The 20020-nt window shown below is 43.7% G+C and overlaps 1 protein-coding gene across 3 annotated transcripts in view; it reads right to left on the minus strand.

The window, feature by feature from the left end:
• Positions 1 to 20020, minus strand: part of TRIM44 (tripartite motif containing 44) — a 231817-nt gene that overhangs the window by 196004 nt on the left and 15793 nt on the right. For 2 of the 3 annotated variants that reach the window (XM_043971821.1, XM_043971820.1), the window contains exon 2: positions 12835 to 12912. The exons of the other annotated variant lie outside the window; for it this stretch is intronic. In XM_043971821.1, coding sequence (XP_043827756.1) covers positions 12835 to 12912 — 78 coding nt within the window. The remainder of the gene's footprint in view (positions 1 to 12834; positions 12913 to 20020) is intronic. 3 annotated transcript variants of the gene reach the window in all.

Raw genomic sequence — 20020 nt, forward strand, 5'->3', positions numbered from 1 at the left:
GAAAAAGCCCTGTGGGATATTTGTCTCATCCTGGGAGTTTAAGCAAATAGCAGATTCTCTCTCCTCAGAACTTCTTCAGATCTAACAATGGGAACTGCTATTGATGATTCTACATAGCTATTCTGGACCCCAGAGTCTAAGAGGATGCCTGTCAAATGATTCCAGTGTTCTTTCCAGACCCATGCTATGGCTATTGCATTGAATTCTGAGCCAGGAGATCTGGGTTCAATTCCTTCCTCAGATGCTTGCTAGATGTGTGACCCTGGGCAAGTGACAACCTCTTTGGGCCTCAGTCTCTCCTCTGTAAAATGAAGCAGTTAGACTTACTAGCAGTGTGATCCTAGGCAAGTCACTTAACCTCTGTCTGCCTCAGTTTCCTCATCTGTAAAATGGGATAATAACAGCCCCTACCTCCCAGGGTTGTTGTGACAATCTAGTGCTATAACACAGGTAAAGTGTTTTGCAACTCTTAAACCACTATGTGTTAGCATTCTTCTGTGACTTGCCCAGGGTTAGAAGTTAGGTGTCAGTTCTTCCTGACACCCTCTCCATTGCTCTTTCCACTGATCCACAAGACCCCTTAAACAGAGGCAAGCCTGGAATCAAACCTTTAACTGAAGCCAAGGCTGGTCCCTTTCAAGAAGGAAAGGGAGAAGGGGGGGTGTCACTGATGACTATGATCACAGTAACATTCTGTCTACAGTCGGTATGGAGGCTCTGTAAATAAAATGTAAATAAAAAACCATCTCACCCTGAAGATGATGAAGTGAGGGTGCTTATGGGGGGAAGACTGGCAGCTCCACCAGGCTCCTGCAGGTAGCCTCATCATCAGCTCCAGCAGAGACATTCTGGGGTGCTCCTCTGTTTGAGAGGAGGGGGAGACAGACATGACTAGTAATTGATTTCATCAAACCCTTTAAAATTCAGCAGCACCAGCCCCCACTATCATCCATCCAGCATTATTCAATTGACAGAGGCTTGATTCCAGGGGAATCTTGGGACCAGCCAAGAGGGTAGAAGACCCTGGCAATCATAGGATCACAGGTTAAGAGTCAGAAGGAACGTTGAAGGTCATCTTCTCCCTTACTTTACAGGTGAGGAAACTGAGGTCCGAGGTAGCATAAGGCAAAGGTAGGATTTGAACCCAGCTCCTGGCTCCAAATCCAGCCCTGTGCCCCACAGATTTGCTACAGCCCCAGGCAGGTTTCCTAACTTGAGATTTTGTTTGCTCCTTGGCAGTAACTATGATTGCTTTTCCCAAATCGATTTCCTGTTGATAAGGGGGATATATGGACACAAGCCTGCAGGCTCCTGAGGCAGATACACAGACCCCACACTGCTTAACTAAACAGGGCTCCAGGGCAAGGAAGGCAGCCCTGCTGAGAGCTGCTTGGCATCTAGGCAGCTTTGGGCTCAGCCCAAACCGTGTGCGTGTCATTAGCACTCACAGGGGGCTCCGATGCCCCTTTTAAACCTGCCATCTTAGAAGTGTGTCCCTAATCTTTGGAAGTGTTAATTGATCAAGATACAGAAGAAAGTTATTTATAACCAGCAGTTTATTTTCTCAGAGCCTGCGAATGTCTTCTGAGCTTGGGGGTGAGGGGAGCCTCAGGGCAAGCTACCCCCCCCAACATTCTCCCCTTGGGCTACAGTCCCTATGCAAAGACTCCCACACCAGAGATGAGGAAGCTGTGACCTGTCAAAGAGTAAGATACGCTTGGTGACAGTTAATCTGTGGGTGCCAAAGGAAATGGGGGAGAAGTCTAGTCATCAGTGACACTTGAGGGGAAGTGTCAGAAAATGATTCCCCAGGCAGGAGCCTCATTGAGAAGCAGCATGATGGTACCTGGGGGCTGTCACTCTGTACCAGTCCTGCCATGATCCTAGGGCCCCTGTGAACTCTGAAATCTCCATGAGCCTCATTTCCCCAGCAGGGAAGATGAAGAACAAATGAGGATAAGAACTAGAGGGGAGGGTCAGCTAGGTGGCACAGTGGATGGAGCACCAGCCCTGGATTCGGGGGGACCTGAGTTCAAATCCGGCCTCAGATACTTAACACTTACTAGCTGTGTGACCCTGGGCAAGTCACTTAACCCCAATTGCCTCAGAAAAAAAAAAGAACTACAGGGGATCTCCACTACAATATATTAAATGGGGGTGCAAGAAGGGAGATCTGGAGTAGAAATGGGGCGTTACTCCCTTAAGGGCAAAATAGAACAACTGCAGGCCTAGGAATCCCAACACCAAGAAAAATTTAGCTGACTTTGGCATCTTCCAGACAAAAGCCTGGGCCCTTATGGGAGATAGAGGAGAAGGCAAGCCAACCAAGGAGAGACAGTCCAATGGGGGTTGCCATTCCCCTCCTGGCCAAATAGCAACCTTCCTCCCTCACCCTTTCTTGGAGCTTACCTCCCCTGACCTCTGTAATGACCAGCAAAGGATTCTGAGGTCCCAAGAAGCAGATTCTGGACATGGAGAGAAATATGCCCCCTAAATGTTGGCACCTGGAACAGAGCCCCAATCGTCCAGACTTGTCCTAGTTGCAGCTCTGAATGCAACCTCCTAATAGGGGTCCCTTTGGGTTCCCCCAAGCCTTTAGCTCCTGGAACAACTCATCCTTTTTGCTAAAATTCACCTAAGCTCTCTGGGCCTCTATTTGCTCACATACAGAATGAGGGGGTTCCACCAGATAATTTCTAGAAGGTCTCTTCCATTATCTGATTCATTCATTTTCTCAGCTTACAAGAGAGCATTGGACAGTGTGTGTGTGTGTGTGTGTGTGTGTGTGTGTGTGTGTGTGTGTGTGTGTGTGTGTGTGTTACAGGTTTGGGGAATGACTTGGTACCTATCCTGTCAGTGGGCTCCATGTTGTAAGTAGGCCACATGCTAGAAGCAAAGACAGAATTGTCTCATTCTGGTCCTTGTCTCCCCAGGGCTCAGTATCTAGAACATACTGATCTCTGAGGACACTCGATGTATTATGGTGGATTGACTGACTGTGTAGGAAGGCAGCAGGAAAATGGGAAGTTCGCCAAGTCTGGAGTCAAGGGGCTTGGTCCCAATCCCAACTCTGCCACAAATTGACTGTGGGACATTGGGCAAGTTGTTTCCCCATCCTGGGCCTGTTTCCCTATTAGTAAAATAAGGAGGTTGGAGCAGATTGATTCTGGGGTTCCTTCTAGTTCTGCCAATGACTCAGTGGTCCTAAATATGGGTGACCAGACCCACATTCGGCCTACTTCAAAAAACAAAACAAACCTGCCCACCCTACCCCACAAACCTTCTGCTGAAAGAATTCGCTTCTGCCATTTAAGTGGGAGGCAGGCACAACTTATTGGTTCAATGACCATTCCAGTGGGTGGTAGACAGGCCCGGGAGGGCTCTTGCTGTCTGAAATGGATTTTCAAGCTGGAGAGGGCAAGGGAAGAAAAGACGTTCTCTCCTCCCTCATTCCCCACCAAACTGATCTCTGAGGACAGGAACCAACTTGGAGATTCTGGGCAGCACCCAGTCTATGGCTAGTTTTGACTCCATTTCTCTGTTTCCTGCTCTCTTCCCAGGAGGGTGGTTAGATATTCACCTCTAGGAACCTTGTATTCAAAATCCTTAGGGAACCAGGTAATAAGAGCAAAGGACCAGCGTATTTCTGGGCTATGACAATGGCTCGAAAACCGGATATCCTCTTGACCCACCCAAGGTTTCCCGGATAACTCCAGGCAGTGCTCAGTTGATTCATTGATAGCATGTAAGAACCATTTCTCCTTGTCCGAAAAGACTCAAGTCTCTGCTTCCCTTTAGGCTCAATCTTACCAGGGGGTTCCCCAAGGGGGCCACAGCCCATCTCTGAGTAAACAGCAGGATGCTGACAACGGGAATTCAAATAAGGTTTCCGCTTATAATCCCCACCCCCCATTTGTGAATTCGAAATTTAGAAGTTGACAAAAGAGACTGATTAGTACTGAGCGAGAGCAAGGGACCTGGGCTCTGTTCCATGCCTCAAAGATTAGCTATTAAAAGTAATTGTAATGCTCTTTTGCAATCACAAAATCTTATATAAATGCTAAATAAAAATAATAAAATAAGTAATGAGAGGAAACTCGGAGCTCTATTGAACACATTTCACATTGCTAGGCAGTACTTTTGTTTAGTTAGCACTCTTAGAAGACCATTCCCCCACCCCCATCTGGATTGGGAATCAAGAGAAAGAAGTTAGGACTCTTTAGAGATAGCCCTTACTATTACTGCCTGAAATAATCATCAGGTCAGGTCTCTTTATATTGGGTATTAGAGATAATGCAGCAACAGCCCTCGGAAGTAGATAATTCAGGAATCCTGATTCCCATTGTACGGATAAAGAAAAGTGAGCTTTGCTTCCTCCTCCTCTTTTAGTTTGTTTGTTTGTTTGTTTATCTATTTATTTACTTATTTATTCATTCATTCATTCATTTATTTGTTTGTTTATTCATGCATTTATTCATTTATCCATTTATTTATTTATCTATTTCTTTATTTATTTCTTTATTTGCTTACTTACTTATCTATTTATTTATTTATTTACAGGGCAATGAGGGTTAAGTGACTTTCCCAGAGTCACATAGCTAGTGTCAAGTGTCTGACATCAGATTTGAACTCAGGTCCTCCTGAATCCAGGGCCGGTGCTTCATTCACTGGACCACCTAGCTGACCCCAGTCATTCACTTTAAATCCAGACATATACAAAGAAGCATTTTTTGGGTCATCCCCCTTCCAATGACCAATCTATATCTTTAGTTCATATGTATTTACCTCTTGTCTCTCCCTTTAGAATATAAGCTCTTTGAGGGACAGGGCCTGTCTCGGGCCTCCTTTGTGCTCAGTACACTTGTCCCGTCACACCAGCAGTAAGTGTGGCACATGGGGCGCAAGCCCCACTTCCCAGATCCTATCTACTCTACTGGCTCCTCGGTACCTTTCCAGCCTTCTTTACCTCCTACTCCCATCCTCCCATCTTCCCATCCAGAAACACCGACCTCCTGGCTGATCCTCCAACAGGAGACTCCCTCTCTTAACTCCAGGCATTCCCCTTCCCACTCACCACCCCCCCTTCAGTGCCTGGAATGCCCCCCCCATCACTCAGTCCTGGCTTCCTTCACTTCTCTCCTAAAGCCCCACCTTGTACAAAAAGCCTTTCCTAACCCTTCTTAATGCCAATGCCTTCCCTCTCTTGGTTCTCCCCCATTTATCCTGTAGCTAGCTTGTCTGTACAGTTGTTTGCATATTATCTCCCCATAGTACTGTTCTCCTCTAGAACAAGGGACAGCCTTCTACCGTTCTCTCTGTTCTCTCTATCCCCAGTGCTTAGGACAGAGCATCAAATGAGAACAGAGGGGAAGCACTTTACAAACTTTAAAGTGCTTCATACTAACTTTAAAGTGCATACTCAATGCTTACAGATGGCTGGTGGCCCAAGGTTAGATAGGTAGGAGAGAGCCAAGGCAAGATTTGAACCCAAGACCTCAGACTCCAAAGCTAGTATATTATATTTCCCCTATGACACACTGTTGACTAATCAAGGGACCTATATCTGGAAGGGTCCTCAGAAATCATTCAGCCCAACATTATGGTTTCTAGGAAACTTTTTTCCCTAAGGTCCTCTAAAGCAGAAAGTACAAACATTATTATGCTCATTTCATAATTGAAGAAACTGAGGCTAAAGGAGATTAGTGACTCACCTGAGGTCTCTCACGTAGTAAGTAGGAGAACCAGAGGCACCAAGTGAGCAGCAGAGGTCCTGAATTTGAATCCAGAATTTTCTGCTTAGAGCTTATATGACCTTGAGTAAGTCAACTTTTCTAGGTCTAATTTCTTTATGTGTAAAATAAGGTGTGTCTGGGAGGGGGTGGTGGATAAAGAACCTCTAAAGTCCCTTCTAGGTCTGCATCTATGAGTCCAAGTTATAGGACCAAGGTCTTGTTACACAGAAAATTAGCACAAGAAGCTACTTTCTCTAAAGTCTAAATAAATGACTGTGGCAACTGAGGGCAGAAGAGGAATCTTTCAAGGTCATATGCCTATTTAAACTTCAGACTCTGGTCTTCTGACTAGGATGACACCAAGGATCTTCCTGAAAAGTTACACAGAGAATTTTACATTTAAAAAATTACATAGAAAATCATTTGTAACATATAGGTTAAAGGAGTTTGCTAGAAATGCTGGACTTGGGAATCCGGAAGTCCTGAGTTCAAATTTTGCCTCTGACACTTAGTAGCAGTGTAACCCCTAGTTGAGTCAATTCTTTGGACCTCAGTTTCCCCAACTGTAAAATGAGAGAGTTGGATCCAATGACCTCTAAGAATCCCTCTAGCTCTAGATTTGATTCCCAAAGAACGTTGTCTTCTTTTTTCTTTTTTGTTAATCAAAGCTAAGAATCCTTTGGTATAAAAAAGCCTGCCTCCACCTCAGATCCTCAGCTTCCTTTCTTATTCCCTACCTCTACTCTATTTTCCTGCATTTTCGAGAATTCCATTTTCTCATAGCTAGGACATGCTGCAGTCATCCTAACTGGTTCTCTGGACCTCTTGCAGGAAAAAAAAAATCCAAGTAAGAGAAGCAAAACCATTCAGACTGGCAAGGAGCAGTGAGTCTAAAAAATGTATTAGACAAAAATGAGTCATTTGCATCTCCTGTCTGCTTAGCTCAGAGGTAAAAGTGAAATGGGTTCCCAGTGGGACCCAAGTGTCTGGACTAATCAAGCCTGGTGATGCTCCAGGGGATTTCCGGAGAAGCAAATGGGGGACAGCAGAGTGTTCATCCCTCCATGACTCAATGGCTGCCTCTGGATAAGTCAGCCACATGAAAAAATGAGACGATACCAAAAACTGAAGACTCTGCCCCGCTTTAGACAAACTGACTTAAAGGGGGAAGGAAGCAGGGAAAGAGAGGGTATCAGACATGTTAGAGACCATCTAATATGTCTTGCTCAATTATCAAGCACTTATTAGGCACCTACTGTGTACCGGGCCCTTTGCTAGGTCCCGGGTATAAGGAATGGAACAATTTTTACTCTCAGGGAGCTGACATTATATGAAGAGAAGCACTTTACACAGGAGCAAACCCTAGAGAGGGGGCCAGTGACTTGCTCCGGGGCCCCAGGACACCCGGGTTCCGGTACTGTGTCTGCCCCTCATTCGCTGCTTGCCAGTTCAGAGATCTTTTCTCTATCATTGCTGTGTGTTGTTAAGCTGTAGGGCAGGCAGGAAACCACGACCTCTTAGGAAAAAGGCTGATTCATTCCTGGGGAAACCAGACCGCCCCAGACTGTCTTTGCTGCAGGAAGGACAGATTTAAAATACCCCGTCTTCACACCTCCTTTCCGAGTCAGCTGTGCTGCTGAAGCCACCAATCAGCCGGCACCAGGTGTGCAGGGCAGAGGACACAAGACCTGCAATTAAGGGTCTTAAAAATAAAAATGCAGACAGGGCACATGTTCCCCCAGCTTCCTCCAGCTGAAATGGGTGTGAGAGAGCAGAGGAAACAGCGAGGGGACACAAATGTCGGACTTAGGTTCCATCTCCTAGATCTAGCAGTCCTGACATTAGGCAGGAGGGAAAAAGGTCCCACACTTAAAAGTCTGAAGACAGGGTTCCCACCCCAGATCTACAGCATACTAGCTGTGGGACCTTGGAAGTCACCTCCCTTCCTAAGAGCCTTCATTTTCTCATCTGGAAAGTGGGCTTAAAATCTTGCCACACAGGATTGTTGCAGGAGGCACAGGATTGTTGCAGGAGGGAGACCCCGTGGTCGATCTTCAAGTGACCTAAGTATCCAGGTTATGACTATCTGCACATGTAAAGCTGAGAAGGGGACAGGTTAGTGTGTGTGGAGCTTCCGAAACGTTAAAGTAAATGTAGATTAAGTGAGCATTCTTAATTTCAGGTTGGTTTAGGCTTTATTTGCAGAGTCTCACAATAATCTTGTGAGGGAGGAGCTCTGAACATCCCCATTTCACCGATGAGATAATGGAGGCTACATAGGAATGAGTGACTTGTCTAGTGTCACAAAGTTGGTTAAGGATCTGAGGTGAGATTCGAATCCAGGTCTTCCTAGTTCTGAGTGCTGAGCTCTAGACATTGATGGCATCCCATTTCTAGGACAGGGAGGGGTTGCATCTAAATGAGAGTCCTGGGTGTCCATGAATTTGGATGGGCAAAATAACAATTTCATCTCTATTTCAATCCGATTGGGTCCCTTTTGTAATCTGATACATTTTATGCAATGTGTTTCATGATGTGATTTTGAGAAGGGGTCTGTAGGCTTCACCAGCTAGCCTGTCAAAGGGATCCAGGACAACAGAAAAGGCTCAGAATCCCTGGCTCAGAACATAATAAGGTAGGATAAGGAAGGGAATAAGCATTTAGATAGCACCTACTATGTGCCAAGCACTGTACTAAGTGCTTTATAATTATTATTTCATTTGATTCTCACAACAGCTTCGGGAGATAGGTGCTATCATCATCCCCATTTTACAGATGAGGAAACTGAGGTAAACAAAGGTTAAATTACTTGTCTGGGGTCACACAGCTAGTAAGTATCTTCCTAGCCCCAAACCCCATGCTCCAGCCACTACCCTATACTTCCTTCTATTGCTTTGTAACACGGACAGTGAATCTGTCCACAGCCTGGAGGGGCTGGACCAGTTCAGACAATACTTGGTAACCCTGCCTAAAACAAAGGCATGAAGAGGGGGGAAGTTGTCAATGCAAAAAGGGGAATCCTACCCTTTATGGAAGATGATAGCCCAGACTGTACTGTGCGAAGTACTGACATGCTCAACTAGAAAGCTGATGCAGAGAAGGCAGCAAGGTAGCCCAGTGGGCAGTGCACTAGAGACCCTCCCCCATTCCGGAAGACCTGCATTTTCAGTTCAGCCTTTGACACCTACCAACTCTGTGAGCTTGAGCAAGTCGCTTAACCTCAGTTTTCTCATCTGCAAAATGGGGATAATTATAGCACCAACCTCCCAGGGTTGTTGTGAGGATCAAATGATATCCTTTTTACAAAGTGCTTTGTGAATCTCAGAACTCTATATAAATTCTGTCTCTTTTGTCAGAAGACATCAAAGCATTGGACATGCATTTTCATTAGACTCCTCACCTCCCAAATGACAGATCACTATGGCTTCCTCTGTAGCCTCTGAGCTCCTGGAGGACACTGGGTTCTTAATAAAGGCCAGTTGGATTGGATTGGCTAGTATATGTATAGGTATGTGTATGTGTATGTGTATGTGTATGTGTATGTGTATGTGTATGTGTATGTGTATGTGTATATATACATACATACACACATATACATATATTTGCGTGTACATGTATATGTGTATGGAATATGTATGTGTATGTGTATATGTGCATGTATATGTGTGTATGCATATATATATTTGTTTTGTTTTGTTTTTAGGAAAGGCAATCACGGTATACTAGAAGGAGCATGGGACTTAAGGTCAGGAAAAACCTGGGTTCAATCAGTCAGTCAACAAACCTTCATTAAGTACCTCCTATATGCCAGACACGTACTAAGTACTGGGTTCGAGTCCCACTTACAGCTTGTGTGACCTTGAGTAAGTAGCTTAATTTATCCTCATCTAGAAAGTAGAGATAATAACCCTTGTACTACCTACTGAACAAGGCTGTTACAAAGAGAACACTCTTTATAAACCATAACACGGTGTATAAATGTGAGCTATTATGATTATTACCAACCTGTGAGGGCGGCGGTGAAGATTAAATGAAATCATGTAAGGAAAGCCCAGCATAACTATAAAGAGCAATAGAAATGTGACTTTATGGTGACTATTATTGGATTTTGTTTTCAAAGACAATGCCAGTGGTGATTAGGGTGTGTGTGCTTGGCTGAGGCTGAGACGATCAATGCTTAGCCCAAGGACTTTTGAAACATTCTTGACCCCCTAGGGAATCCTCCTTCAATTAACTCAAGACAGTGCAAGTACAAGAAGACCCGGGTTTAAATCCTGATTCTGCTGCTGACCGACTACCCAATCCCTGGAGGAAAGCTTCAATTTCCTTGTAAAACATGGAGAAAAGAAGACCCACCTGGAAGGGTTGGTTGGAGGAAAAGAATTTATAATCTTTTTTTTTGTTTTATTTTGTTTGGGGTTTGGTGAGGCAGTTGGGGTTAGGTGACTTGCCCAGCTAGTAAGTGTTAAGTGTCTGAGGCTGGATTTGAACTCAGGTCCTCCTGACTCCAGGACCGGTGCTCTATCCACTGTCCACCTGGCTGCCCCCAATTTGTAATCTTAATTCATGATATTGATGGGAGTTGTTATCATAGTCATCTTCTTAGTGTCTGTGGCCACTTAGTAAGAATCTTCGCCTAATTAGTAGGGAGTGGAGGGAGGGAAAGAGGGGTAAGAGAATACAAATGCATATATGGTATATCATTCACTACCCCCGCCTTCTCTGCCTCGGAACTTAACATTTATATGGAGATTGAAGGTTCACAAAGCACTTTACAAATATTGCCTCATCTGATCCTTATTATTTCCATTTTATAGATATGGAAACTGAGGGAGACAGAAATGATTTGCCTAGGATTACACAGCCAATAAGTGTCTGAGGCTGGGTTTGAATTCAGGTCTTCCTGACTCCAGGTCCTGTGCTCTATGCACTGCACTATTTTGCCACCTGGGTGGAGATTATAATAATAATAACAATAATAATAATAATAATACCAAATAAATAAATAAACAAATGGTTTTTAAAAGGTAGGATTTCCAGGCTCATCACCAAACCTGTCTCCCTCCTCACACTCTGGGTCAAATGGACAAAAGCATTCTTGGAAGTAGCCAGCTCCTTGTAAATAGAGGCGGCTTCCCGCCTCGATTTGTGCTCTCTCTCCCCTCAGATCATACTGTATACATTTATCCATCCAAATGCTGTGGAGACTCAGTAGGAGATAAGCTCCTTGTGGCCAGGGGCTATTTTTTTTACACTTTGTCTTTATGTGTCTACCATGGTATCAATCAACAAGCAATTATTAAGCACCTACTGCTGGACAGGTACTGGGCTAAACAGAGGAGATACAAAGAGCATCCCTGATCTTGAGGAGTTTACATTCAGTGGAAAAAGCTTAATAAAGACTTGTTGGATAAAAATGGAGTTAATTTGAAATGAACTTAACCATTTGGCAAAATGGAGCTGAATTCTCGGGTTTTACCCCAAACCCCACCCCTAAACTCAGGCTCCTTTCTCTATTTAATTCTGGGATACCAGCTCCCTAGCACAACCAGCTGGCACCAACACCTGGCAGGGCCCTAGTCAACGTCTGGGTCAGAAAAGGGGTGGGTTACTCATAATCCCTGCAGCCTGTTATGCTTCCTGCTCTGCCCCCACCTTGGTATGCTGTCTCCCAGAATATCAACCTCCAGCCCCCAACATATTGCAGAAAAAAGCCTGGAGGATTAACGTGTCCCCCTCGCCAGACTCTGGGTTGTGGGGACAAAAACATTCTTGAAGGCAGCTGGTTCCTTGTAAATAAAGAAAGCTTCTCCCGGTGGGCACCAACTGGATGAGTCTGGATTCCTGACTAGCCTGACACATTAGGCTGATTCATGTCTCTAATATATGTGTGTTGTGAGTGCAATTTCTAATTTAATCTCTAATTTAATTTAATATTTAATATATATACACAATACAATACATATGAACAATGTATATTTTGTATATGTATATATACATAGATATATGTGCACATACACATGTCTACATAGGCATGTGTGTAGATCTAATTCTGTATTTATATTTATACATGCACGGATAGGATGTCTTCAACAGCCATTAAATTCAGCAATATACATGCATATGCGCAAAAACACATCTATGCACATAGTTATGTATACATGCACATATACCCATATGCACATTTATGTATATATGCACACAGAGCTATAGAATCACATGTGTGCATATATGCATGGATATACATACATTCACACACATAAATACAGGTGCTGTATATTTGCATAGCATGCATACATTATATTTTTATATGTATCTTCAACAACCATTAAATTTGTGGAAACATATATACATGTGTGTCTACACACATGTAGACACACGTTTGTGTCTATATATGCATATATACTCATGTGTACACATTTATGTACATAAGCACACATAGGCACAAATATATAAATGTGTGGTTATATATGTTTGTATTCTATACGCACATGTATATATGTGCACATGTGCACATGTGCACACAAATATATGGGTACCCAGTATTTGTGTGTATATGTATTCAGAAAGTAGAATATATTAGCACACATGAATATATATAGTAAATATACACTTTTATATATTATAAATAGTACATAGTATAGTATATATAGCATGTATACTAATAACATAAATAAGTATATTCAGCAAGTAGAATATATATTCAGCAGTATGTGTATCTATGTATATGTGTATGTATGTGTATATATGTGTGTATATACATATATACATACATATATATGTCCTTGCTGAATCGAATGGTCATTGAAGACATGAGCATCAGAGGAACAGTAGCAGGGGATTAAAAATACCCCATCTATAGTTTAGGAACAATGATGAATGATTACGTGTTGAGCGTCACAAATGGAAACTGGGCAGGAGATAAATGACTTGATCTGCAGGCATGTTAGAAGCCTTACTCAGACTCTGACAGGCAGGCTTAATTAGATCTTAATGCAGTGTTCAGATGGGTGTTATTAGCTGTGGCCCGCACTTGGCTCAAGGAGAAGGGAGAGTTCCCCAGTGTTCTAGCCCCCTGCCAGTCCCCCCAAACAATACTCACTCTGGGATCCCCGCACTTGAATTTTAGCCTCTCCACCATCTCTAGCATGGCCACTTTCAGATCCACCGGTTCTCTGTTCTAGAGGAGAAAAGAAGGGGGAGGGAGAGTCACTGGTCAGCCTCTGCTTGGTTGCTCTGTTGAGCCAGAGGAGGAGGAAGAGGAAGGAGAAGGCCGTTTCTCTTCTCTTCTCAATTAGCCAGGAGCCTTGCACAGCCAGGGCTGGCAGCTCTGCCCTCCTCCCTGCTTCTCTCCCAGCCCAGACATCGCCCAGTGACCCGGAATTGTAATGAAAGGGGATGCCCTCGGACAGGTGGGCTCATTGGCTGCCAACATCTCTGGGTGGAAGAGTGGAGGGCCAGTCCTGAAGCCTGAGGCTGAAATGGGGGGCAGGAGGACTGCTGCTCTGACCTGCTCATCTTGCTCTCAGAACGCTCAGGTGCCATGCACCACTGTCCCCTCAAGACTTCATCTCCAAGGAGATATGAATTCAGGGTGGGATGGTTGGGGGTGGAGGGGACCTGGAAAGGGTCAGGGAAGAGCCTCTAAGGGTCAGAGATTTAGAGCATGAGGGGACACTCCCTGCCAGGCCATCTTTCTAGTCATCCCCTGCTTCATACAGATGAGGAAACTGAGGTGAAGGTCACAAATTGTAAGCATCAGAGATCGGATTTGAACCTTGTTCCTCTGACCACAGAAGCCCTTAGTTTCCCCCATACAGATGTGAAAACTGAGGCCCAAGGTCATACAGCTCATTTTGAGGCAAAGCCAGTGCTTTCTGGGATGTTTGTGAATCACTCCTTCCCTCTCCCCCCCCACCCTCGGGAAGAGCCCCCCAAGGCCCCAAGACTCAGGAAGGCTGTGTCAGACCCCAGATGCACAATCTGTTGCCAGGCCCTTTCCCAAGGCCTTTCTAGCACACTCAGTTCCCTTTTCCGCCCCACCCCCACTCTCCTGTGCTGTCACCCCAAATCATTCTCTGAGAAAACTGGCCCTGTCCACTCTATCTGGGGAGGGCGGCTGTGCTCCGGCTTCTGAGCCCAGGGCTCTGCTGAAGCTTCTCCTGCCCAGGGCCCCACTTGTCTGTTTCACTGTGAAATCCAATGAATGACCTTTTCTCAGTATTCATCTTCCTTGACCTTTCTGAAGCAACTGAAACTCTGTCCTTCCCAAACCTTTCTCCCTGACTCTCTGACTGTTCCTTCTCAGCCTTTTTTGTAGGTTCACCATTGTTCTCCTGTCCCCCAAGGACGGCCATCCCCTAAGGTCTTGTCTTCTCTGCCCTTCAGAATGCTCCACCTTGATGATTCACTCCCTTGGCTTTGGCAACCATCACTGTAGAGACCCACTAGGTGTGTGGCTCTGGCAGGGAGAGGTTGCTTAATTCGGTACCTCAGGTTCCCCATCTGTAAAAATGGGGAAAATAATAGCACCTCCTTCACAGGATATATTACCTGTACAACACAACATGGTAGGTATCATGCAGAATTTTCCAAACCTTATAGCTCTCTATAAATGCTAGTTATTGTCATTATTATTGTTGTTGTTATAGATGACTCAAATTTATATTTCTAGTCCTAATCTCTTCCCCAAGCTCCAGTCCCTTCCTGCTTCCTGCTGTTATATAGCTATACCTGGATATCCCACTAACATTTAAAAATGACTTGTGCAAAATAAAAATGATGGTCCCCTTTTATCCCAACAACATTTAAAAATTGCTTGTGCAAAAAATAATGACTTCAAAAAAAATTTTTTTTAAATAATGATTTCCATTTATCCCACCAACATTTAAAAATTACTCATATAAAATAAAAATGCTAATGGATTTAATCCATCCCACCAACATTTAAAAATCATGTCTACAATTTTGTTAAATGAGGAATTCCATTTATAAAGCTCTTTTAAGGCTGGGGAAGCACTTTGTGTATATTGTTCCTATCCAGACTGACTCCACTCTCCTTAGAGGCTGTGAGAGCCAGTCCCAGAACCAGGAAGACCTGGGTTTAAATGACCCCCCCCCATGATACATACTGGCTATGTGACCCTGGGCAAGTCACATAGCTTGTCAATGTTCTCCTCTCTAAGATCACCTACAATGGTGGATGGAGTAACCTAGACCACTGAAATCATCTCTATCAATTACATGTATGGAAATTGAACTCATTGCCTTCTCTATCTCCCTCTAAAATCCCTCCTCCTCTTTCTGTCAGTGGAATCACAGCCCTCCCAGTTACCCAGGTTTAAGTGACCTTTGTCTCTCTCCATCCCCCTTTCCCTATCTGATCACCTTTCAGGTCTTATACGTTCTACCTCCACATTTCTAGCATTGGTCCTATTCCCATCCAACTTGCCCATCCACCATTCTACCTCTGCTTTCATCACCCCTCACCTGCACCCTCTAAGTGGTCCCTCAACTCCTATCATGTCCCATCTCTACTATCCTTCATAGAGCTGCCCAAAGAAAGTTCCCAGAGCACAGGTCCCACCACATCACCCCTACCCCACCCCCAAACCTTCTGTGGCTCCCTAGGACAGTGAACTTGAAAACGCTGAGTTACTAAAATAGCTCCAAATGCAACTCTGCCTCCAAACTTATTTATAAGTAAAATATTTGATTTAGAAACCAGTAAATAGCATTTCCTTGTTTACTGAGTTGGAACCTAGTACGACCTCTCTATGTCCACAGGCCAAATGATGTTACCACCAAATAGATCAATCACCTCTTAAGCCTGCTGTGACATAATTAGGACAGATAACTAGAAGAAAGAACAGATTTTAATCCCAGGGGGGTGGAAAAGGGGCCCACTGGGATCTTAAATCACATTTTCATCCTTCCTATATAACAAAAACATTCATGAAAAGACAGTGGTTGGCTATCTTAATAGAGAACCTAAATGTCTTTATACATTTGAGTAAATGCATCTAGCATCCTTTTTACAGAGGTAGGGGACTAAGGCTATGGAACACTGTATACACAGGCTGACTCCATAGATACGTTGGTTAGTTTTACTGATTCTCTTTCTCTCTCTCTCTCTCTCTCTCTCTCTCTCTCTCTCTCTCTCTCTCTCTCTCTCTCTCTGTCTCTGTCTTTCTCTCTCTCTCTCTCTCTGTCTCTGTCTCTGTCTCTCTCTCTCTCTGTCTCTGTCTCTGTCTCTGTCTCTCTCTCTTTCTGTCTATTTCTCTGTCTCTCTGTCCCTCTCTCTGCCTCTCTCTCTCTTTCTCTGTCTCTCTCTGTCTCTCTGTATCTGTCTCTGTCTCTCTCTTTTCTCTCTTTGGAGAGGGGGGAAGGCCAAATAGCAAAAGAAGATAGTCAGACTCAGTGTCAATGTGATTTGGGTTCAAGTCCTGTGTGATCCTGGTCAAACCATTTAACTCTTAGTGCCGGAGGCAACTCTGAATTGCCAGAGAGATCTTCCCAGCCCATGAAATCTGTCACAGGAGGCATGGATAAATTTAGAAATGAAAGCGATGCACAAAACAAAAGATTAATCTCTCTCCACATATGGGTCTGTGCCTCGCCCTCTCTGGCGCCTCAGTTTCTTTGTCTATAAAATGAATCCCTCAAATTAAATGATATCTGAGGTCCTTATGAGCCTATTAACCTGAGCATACTGTGGAAAGTTCACTCCTTCCACAAGCTGCCTTTTGATCCTGGCACACAGTTGGCATTTAATAAATGCTTATGGACAGAGGCTGGCAAAGAGTAGTTACTTAATAAATGCTAGTCGGTGAGTAGGATGTAGTCAACGAAATGCAGGTAACAAGCATTTATTAAGTACTTAGTGTGTACCATGCCTGTGCTAAGTGCTGGGGATATCTGAGCTTACATTCTGTTAAATTCTATTTCACGTATATTTTATATAACTATGTATTGTAATCATTATCTATCTGTTATCTTATTCCTTGTAGTTGGGAGACAGGAACTGGGTGAAGTGTAATACCAGCTTTGGACAAGTTGGTTCACTTCTGTGGGGCTCAGGTGCCCCATCTGAAGAAGCTGGGACCGGAAGTTGGATGCCCCTTACATGATCCTAAGTCTGGAGGCAGTGAGGAAAGGGTTAAGCCACCAGACACAGGGACCCCATTCCCAGAAAGGAGCAGACAATGAGCTTGGCTGATGATGTCACCCCTCTTGTCCTCCTTCTATTGGCTGAGCAACCAGGTCACTTGTCCCTAGAAAGCTCTTGCCACTCTCCCCACCCCCCACCGTTCCAGCTGCTAGGACACTGTTTCCACCCAACAGCATAAGGCCACTCTATTATTATTATTATTATTATTATTATTATTATTATTATTATTATTATTATTATTATTCCCACCCCCCATTCACCCTCCTTGCTCTGGAGTAAGAAATTGGAATGTGCCAGACTGTACATTGCAAGCCCCAGAAAGGAAAATGAGACTCAGAGAGAGTGATAATGAGGGGGGTTGTTTCTGCCAAATGCTGCTCCCACTGAGAGATAAGGGGACCCGTAGTCCCTTCAGCTCCTCCCAGGAAACTGGTATGTGCACAAGCGAGTGCGAGCACACACAAACACACAAATAAGCAAAGAATCAGCCTCCACCACTCCCGGGGAAATATACTCCCAGGATGAAGTGGCACAGGGTTTGGACTCCTCAAAAATATGTAACTAGGGCTTCTACCCATCAGTCATGGAATATTGGTAACATAAATTTAATTTGATTCCCTTTTGGTTTTATATCAATTTCATCTTCTTATGTCTCTTTCCTCTCCACTGCCTCCTGAGAACTCTCCCCTATAATAACAAATAAAAAGAAGAAAAGGAGGGGAAAGCCTACACAACAAACCAACATATATTAAAAACAAAACCCACCTGAGGTTATATGCCATGCTCCACACCCCTGCTCCCCCACCTCTACAAAGGAGGGGTGGGGATATGCTTTCTCATATCCCGTCTTTAGGGCCAAGTTTGTTTGCTATACTTTTGCAGCATTGTTCCGTTGTGGTTATTCTATCTACTTAAAAAACAACAAGCACTTATTAAACACCTACTGTGTGCAAGACACTGGAGTAGGTGCTAGGGATGCTGAGGTACAAATGAAACAGCTAATAAGTGTCTGTGGCAGGATTTGAACTCAGGACTCCACATCTGACATGTCTCTGCCTTTTAATAAATCTTTTTAACATTTCATAGAACCAGAAGCCAAATGGGCACCCATCAATTGGGAAATGTCTAAAAAGAACTCCACAAAGCAGTATTATTTTTATAGAGTAAGAAATGCGGGATTCAGAGAAACCTGAGAAGATTTGTAGGAAATGATGCAGAATAAAATAAGTAGAATCAAGAGAGTAAACAATGAAAATATGAGTGAAAGAAAGCCTAAATCTTAGGTATTCAGCCAATAATGAAACAGACATTCTTGCTCATATCAGAGATGGGAGACTATTAGGACCAAACACTATGTACCTGGTCAGATGTAATAAAAGCTTAATTGTTTTTCTTTTTAATTTTTTTAAAAGAAAAGATCAAATCTAAAGGGGAAAGGTTTTAAAAAAAAACTCCTTGTTTCTTCTTACAGCAATGAGATACTTTTTAAAGGGCAACAATAGGTGATGTTCATTTTTTTAACCATAAAATTATTTTATTATTTATTAATTACATGTAGAGATAGTTTTCAACATTTGTCTTTATAAGATTTCTAGTTTCAAATTTTTCTCCCTTCCCTCTCCCCAAGACAGAAAGCAATCTGATATAGGTTATATATGTGCAAGGTGATATTCATTTTTTTTTTGCAGGGCAATGGGGGTCAAGTGACTTGCCCAGGGTCACACAGCTAGTAAGTGTCAAGTGTCTGAGGCCACATTTGAACTCAGGTACTCCCGAATCCAGAGCCGGTGCTTTATCCACTGCGCCACCTAGCTGCCCCGATATTCATTTTTTAAAAAGTCATAGATTCCAGCATAGTATTGGAGTTTATCATCAGAAGCCTCCCCAATTAAGGGAATAGATCCAGGGGGGTTTTCTGAGGGAGAAAAGGCCAAAACCCTCTAGTATGCCTAGTATAAGGAAGACTATAAGTCCCACAAGAGAGATACAAAGTACCAGGTGCCTAGACTCTCTACAAATCAGGATTCAGAGCTCTAGAGAAGTAGGAGGGGATGGTGAATAAAGTACTGCACCTGAAACTGAGAAGGCCTCTGACCCATATTGGTCATATCACCCTAGACAAACACCTCTCAGTTCTTTAGGCAACTCTCAAATATCACAGGCTGCAGACGAGGTGCTGAGCTCTACTGATAAATGCAGTTTTCCACAGGTCCCATCCCCATCTCATGTAGCATTTGCACTGTAGTATGATGAACATTGGCCTCCATGTCAGAGGACATGCGGGGTTTAGACCCTGGCCCTGCTCAATGACATTGGGGTCTCAGTTCCCTCACCTTTTAAATGGGAATAACAATATTCCAGTCCCTCATCTCACAGGGGTTTTGAAATGAACGTGCTTTTCAAACGTTAAAACACTTGTAGAAATAGAAATAAATATTGTCTCTCATTCTTGCCATTTGACCAGCCCACTTCTGCTTCCTTTCTTTTCTTTTAAAACATTAATTTATTTACTTTGCGGGGGCGGGGGGGGGGCAGGACAATGAGGGTTAAGTGACTTGCACAGGGTCACACAGCTAGTGTCAAGTGTCTGAGGCAGGATTTGAACTCAGGTCCTCCTGAATCCATGGCCGGTGCTTTATCTACTGTGCCACCTATTTCTTTACTTTTAAGCTTCTTATTTTTAAATGTTGGGTTTTAAATTCTCTTTTTCCCCCATTCCTTCCCCTCCCCTTGGAAAGACAATCAATACGATATTGATTATACATTTCCATATTAGGCATGTTACAAAAAAATAAAAATAAAAAGCAAGTAACACAAAGAACATGAAAAAGTATGCTTCAATATGCAATCAGAGTTCATCAGATCTCTTTCTGTTTCTGACTCTATTACATCCTGGAGGATTTCCTCAGTGGCCCCTTGGGCCATCTGCTATTTTGGCTCTGTGGAGATACTGGTATTCCTTGGATCACAGAATAATTGGCCTGGAGCTGGGAGAGATCTCAGAGGCCATTGAGTTCAACCCTCTTGTTTTACAGATGAGTAAACTGAGTCCCATAGTTGAGTTCCATGGGGAACACACACACACACACACACACACACACACACACACACACACACAC

This window comes from Dromiciops gliroides, chromosome 6 (genome assembly GCF_019393635.1).
Source record: "Dromiciops gliroides isolate mDroGli1 chromosome 6, mDroGli1.pri, whole genome shotgun sequence".
Taxonomy (NCBI): Eukaryota; Metazoa; Chordata; class Mammalia; order Microbiotheria; family Microbiotheriidae; genus Dromiciops; species Dromiciops gliroides.